Here is a 6,018-nt window from a genome sequence, read left to right on the forward strand (position 1 = left end):
AAAATTAAATTTTTTCTTCTCATTCCAGGGTGAAAATCCAATCTACAAACAAGCCACATCAACCTTCAAGAATCCCATGTATGCTGGCAAATAAATTAAGGGAAACATGCCTGTATATTCCACCATATACAATTTAAGAGAACTGCGTTGGAAGCAAACTAAATAAAAACTAAGAAACACCGAATATGCCATAAAACAAATCCCAACAATGTTTCTTCTTCCTCCTCTTTTTTTCTAACCAATCAATGTCTTTGTCTAATATTCTAAACTTTTTTATTTCAAATTGTTAAAAAACAGTCTTCTTCTCTTAACTGCCATTACTAAGTCGAACTTAATGTTTATATTCTAAAAACAAATATCTACATCTTTATGCCCTCCTTGATTTATTTCTTTTTTTCATCTATAGATCTTTTTCTTAATTAGCCATTTATAAAAAACAATATTCTTGACAAAGTACTAAATATGTGCCTCAAAAAACAACATTTTTTACATACAAATATATTTTGTACTTTTTTAAATAGAAAAACAACCAGAAAAAAACGAAATTTTATTTAAAAACGATTTTTTATTTTTTAGTATTTAAGAAAAAAAAAACGTAACTTAAAAAGTAAGTCTTAAAAAATCAAACAACATACACGTATCGAACACAAAATAATGTCTTTAGACAAATTTGCATATGAAACTTAACATTTTTTTGTATAACATATACAAACCCCTCCAAAAAATTAAATTAAACGCAACATCATGCAATATAAAGCCAAAATACCCAAATAAAATGTTTGTATTATTTACGAAAATAATATTAGAAAAATCACATAAAATTTTTAATTTGTATGTTTTTTCTTTAATTTATTTTTCTTTGTCTCTCCCTTCTTTTTTGTATTAACAATTGATATATTTTATCCTAAAATTTTGTGTACGTGTCGTTTTTTGTGTAATATTTTTTTTGTTTATATTTAATTTCTTTAGTGTTCTCTACTTAAATATAAGTTGTATTTCTTTTAACATTTAAGCAGTCTTTTATATTGTGTTTTTTGTATGATTTTTTTAATTTAATTTAATGGAAAAGAAATATCTCTGTATATGTTTTTGAATTTAAGTTCATTTTTTATTTTTATTTTTTCAGTATGTAGTTGAACTGATTAATATTAACATTATTAATTAAATATACAAAAACTAAAAAAAAATCTTTAAAACCCCCAAATAATGCAATCGTTGTTTCAATAATGTTGGAGAGGGTATTTTGTGAACAATATGTTCAGATGAAAAACGCTTGACATGCATGTCGATGAATTCACAATTTCTGGCGGGGTTAAATGGTATTTGTGGAATGGAATGGAAAAAAGCTTAATGATTTGAGCGTTGAGGCTAAAATCATTGATCACTTCTTTTCGAACTTCAAGGTTGTTCTGGATGACAAAGAACTTTGGTCAATAAATGGACTCAAATCTGATCATTGAGGAGGTGAATGTATTTTAAATATCGACATCCGCAAAGAAAGCGATCCTAAAAAGGACAGAAAAAAGCGTGGATTTTTTAAATGATTTTTAGGACAATAAGCTTGGATTTTTAAAGATTCTTAGGGCAAAAAGCGTGGATTTTTTAAAGACAAACAGGGTTGTTTTTTTAGAGACAAAAAGCGTGGATTTTTTAAAGACAACAAGTAAGAAAAGCGTTAAGTTCGGTCGGGCCGAACTTTTTATACCCTCCACCACAAATTTCAGCCATTTCGGTGGATTAATGTAGCCACAACCTTCAAAATACTGAAATTCGGAAGGTACCGTTCTATGGGGCTATATGATGGCGTGGACCTATATCTACAAATTTCTGGGGGAAAGTTTTATACGCCTAGAGAAGACTAAATACCAAATTTCAGTCATATCGGTGTGATAATGAGGCTAAAACGTTCAAAATATCGAAAATCGGGAGATATTGTATTATGGGGGCTATATCAACACGTGGACCTATATAAACATTTTATGGTAGAAATGTTTCTTAGCCTCTGGAAACACAAAATACAATGTTACAACCGATTCTTTGGTCAAATGGGTCTAATACATTCAAAATATATTAAAATGACGCGTACTTTATATGGGGCCTTATATGGTGGCTATACCAAAACGTGGACCTATATAGCCCAACTTTGGTAGGAATGTTTTCTGGCCTCTGAAGACACAAAATACCAAATTACAACAAATTCTGTGGACAAATGGGTCTAATACATTCAAAATATATTAAAATGACGCGTACTTTATATGGGGCCTTATATGGGGGCTATACCAAAACGTGGACCTATATAACCCAACTTTGGTAGGAATATTTTTTGGCCTCTGGAGACACAAAGTACCAAATTACAACCAATTCGGTGGTAAAATGGGCCAAATATCTTAAAAATTCCTTAAAACGACGACGCGTCACGCGTCATTTTGTATGGGGGCTATACGAAAACGTGGACCTACATAGCCCGCTTTCAATACCAAAAGTCCTACGTAAATATAACATATTTTCCCAAAATTTCCTACGTCAATCCGTTCGGACGCTAGAGTGATTTCCACAGACGGACAGACGGACGGACATGGCTATATCGATGTAGAATTGCACGCTGATCAAGAATATATATACTTTGTGGGGTCTACAATGATTATTTCGAGTAGTTACAAACGTAGTGACAAACTTAATATACCCCCATCCTATGGTGGAGGGTATAAAAAGCGTCGATTTTTTAAAGACAAATAGCGTGGATTTTTTAAAGACAAAAAAAAAGCGTGGATTTTTTAAAGACAAAAAGCGTGGATTTTTTAAAAACAAAAAGCGTGGATTTTTTAAAGACAAAAAGCGTTAATTTTTTAAAGACAAAAAGCGTTAATTTTTTAAAGACAAAAAGCGTGGATTTTTTAAAGACAAAAAGCGTGGATTTTTTTTAAGATTTTTAGGGCAAAAAGCGTGGATTTTTTAAAGATTTTTAGGACAAAAAGCGTGGATTTTTTAAAGATTTTTAGGACAAAAAGCGTGGATTTTTTAAAGATTTTTTGGACAAAAAGCGTGGATTTTTTAAAGATTTTTAGGACAAAAAGCGTGGATTTTTTAAAGATTTTTAGGACAAAAAGCGTGGATTTTTTAAAGATTTTTAGGACAAAAAGCGTGGATTTTTTTTAAAGATTTTTAGGACAAAAAGCGTGGATTTTTTTTAAAGATTTTTAGGACAAAAAGCGTGGATTTTTTTAAAGATTTTTAGGACAAAAAGCGTGGATTTTTTAAAGATTTTTAGGACAAAAAGCGTGGATTTTTTAAAGATTTTTAGGACAAAAAGCGTGGATTTTTTAAAGATTTTTAGGACAAAAAGCGTGGATTTTTTAAAGATTTTTAGGACAAAAAGCGTGGATTTTTTAAAGATTTTTAGGACAAAAAGCGTGGATTTTTTTAAAGATTTTTAGGACAAAAAGCGTGGATTTTTTAAAGATTTTTAGGACAAAAAGCGTGGTTTTTTAAAGATTTTTAGGACAAAAAGCGTGGATTTTTTAAAGATTTTTAGGACAAAAAGCGTGGATTTTTTAAAGATTTTTAGGACAAAAAGCGTGGTTTTTTAAAGATTTTTAGGACAAAAAGCGTGGTTTTTTAAAGATTTTTAGGAGAAAAAACGTGGTTTTTTAAAGATTTTTAGGACAAAAAGCGTGGCTTTTTAAAGATTTTTAGGACAAAAAGTGTGGATATTTTAAAGATTATTATTTTTGAAGATTTTTAGGACAAAAGCGTGGATTTTTTTAAAGATTTTTAAGACAAAAGCGTGGATTTTTAGAACAAAAAGCGTGAATTTTAGGACAAAAAGCGTGAATTTTTAAAGATTTTTAGGACAACAAGCGTGGATTTTTTTTTTTAAAGATTTTTTTTTTTAAAGATTTTTAGGACAAAAAGCGTGGATTTTTTAAAGATTTTTAGGACAAAAAGCGTGGATTTTTTAAAGATTTTTAGGACAAAAAGCGTGGATTTTTTAAAGATTTTTAGGACAAAAAGCGTGGATTTTTTAAAGATTTTTAGGACAAAAAGCGTGGATTTTTTTAAAGATTTTTAGGACAAAAAGCGTGGATTTTTTAAAGATTTTTAGGACAAAAAGCGTGGTTTTTTAAAGATTTTTAGGACAAAAAGCGTGGATTTTTTAAAGATTTTTAGGACAAAAAGCGTGGATTTTTTAAAGATTTTTAGGACAAAAAGCGTGGTTTTTTAAAGATTTTTAGGACAAAAAGCGTGGTTTTTTAAAGATTTTTAGGAGAAAAAACGTGGTTTTTTAAAGATTTTTAGGACAAAAAGCGTGGCTTTTTAAAGATTTTTAGGACAAAAAGTGTGGATATTTTAAAGATTATTATTTTTGAAGATTTTTAGGACAAAAGCGTGGATTTTTTTAAAGATTTTTAAGACAAAAGCGTGGATTTTTAGAACAAAAAGCGTGAATTTTAGGACAAAAAGCGTGAATTTTTAAAGATTTTTAGGACAACAAGCGTGGATTTTTTTAAAGATTTTTAGGACAAAAAGCGTGGATTTTTTAAAGATTTTTAGGACAAAAAACGTGGTTTTTTAAAGATTTTTAGGACAAAAAGCGTGGTTTTTTAAAGATTTTTTGGACAAAAAGCGTGGTTTTTTAGAGATTTTTAGGACAAAAAGCGTGGTTTTTTAGAGATTTTTAGGACAAAAATTGTGGATATTTTAAAGATTATTATTTTTGAAGATTTTTAGGACAAAAGCGTGGATTTTTTTAAAGATTTTTAGGACAAAAGCGTGGATTTTTTAAAGATTTTTAGGACAAAAAGCGTGGATTTTTTAAAGATTTTTAGGACAAAAAGCGTGGATTTTTTAAAGATTTTTAGGACAAAAAGTGTGGATTTTTTTAAAGATTTTTAGGACAAAAAGCGTGGATTTTTTAAGGATTTTTAGGACAAAAAGCGTGGATTTTTTAAAGATTTTTAGGACAAAAAGCGTGGATTTTTTAAAGATTTTTAGGACAAAAAGCGTGGATTTTTTAAAGATTTTTAGGACAAAAAGCGTGAATTTTTTAAAGATTTTTAGGACAAAAAGCGTGAATTTTTTAAAGATTTTTAGGACAAAAAGCGTGAATTTTTTAAAGATTTTTAGGACAAAAAGCGTGAATTTTTTAAAGATTTTTAGGACAAAAAGCGTGGATTTTTTAAAGATTTTTGGGACAATAAGCGTGGTTTTTTAAAGATTTTTAGGACAAAAAGCGTGGTTTTTTAATGATTTTTAGGACAAAAAGCGCGGTTTTTTTAAAGATTTTTAGGACAAAAAGCGTGGATTTTTTAAAGATTTTTAGGACAAAAAGCGTGAATTTTTTAAAGATTTTTAGGACAAAAAGCGTGAATTTTTAAAGATTTTTAGGACAAAAAGCGTGTATTTTTAAAGATTTTTAGGACAAAAAGCGTGAATTTTTTAAAGATTTTTAGGACAAAAAGCGTGGATTTTTTAAAGATTTTTAGGACAAACAGCGTGGTTTTTTAAAGATTTTTAGGACAAAAAGTGTGGATTTTTTAAAGATTTTTAGGACAAAAAGTGTGGATTTTTTAAAGATTTTTAGGACAAAAAACGTGGATTTTTTTAAAGATTTTTAGTACAAAAAGCGTGGATTTTTTAAAGATTTTTAGGACAAGAAGCTTGGATTTTTAAAGATTTTTAGGACAAAAAGCTTGGATTTTTTAAAGATTTTTAGGACAAAAGCTTGGAATTTTTAAAGATTTTTAGGACAAAAAGCTTGGATTTTTTTAAGATTTTTAGGACAAAAAGCTTGGATTTTTTTAAAGATTTTTAGGACAAAAGGCCTGGATTTTTAAAGATTTTTTAGGACAAAAAGCTTGGATTTTTTAAAGATTTTTAGGACAAAATACGTGGATTTTTTAAAGATTTTTAGGACAAAATGCGTGGATTTTTTAAAGATTTTTGGGACAAAAAGCGTGGATTTTTTAAAGATTTTTAGGACAAAAGGTTTCGATTTTAGGACAATAAGGATCGATTTTT

General features: G+C 28.6%; 1 protein-coding gene across 2 annotated transcripts in view; it reads left to right on the plus strand.

The window, feature by feature from the left end:
• Positions 1–1,187, plus strand: part of mys (position-specific antigen beta subunit myospheroid) — a 42,062-nt gene extending 40,875 nt beyond the window's left edge. For both annotated transcript variants that reach the window (XM_073976970.1, XM_073976971.1), the window contains exon 9: positions 29–1,187. In XM_073976970.1, coding sequence (XP_073833071.1) covers positions 29–94 — 66 coding nt within the window. In that variant the 3' untranslated portion in view covers positions 95–1,187. The remainder of the gene's footprint in view (positions 1–28) is intronic.
• The last annotated feature ends 4,831 nt before the right edge of the window (positions 1,188–6,018 follow it).

This window comes from Musca autumnalis, unplaced genomic scaffold (assembly GCF_047663935.1).
Source record: "Musca autumnalis isolate F117 unplaced genomic scaffold, ASM4766393v1 scaffold_3, whole genome shotgun sequence".
Classification (NCBI taxonomy): Eukaryota; Metazoa; Arthropoda; class Insecta; order Diptera; family Muscidae; genus Musca; species Musca autumnalis.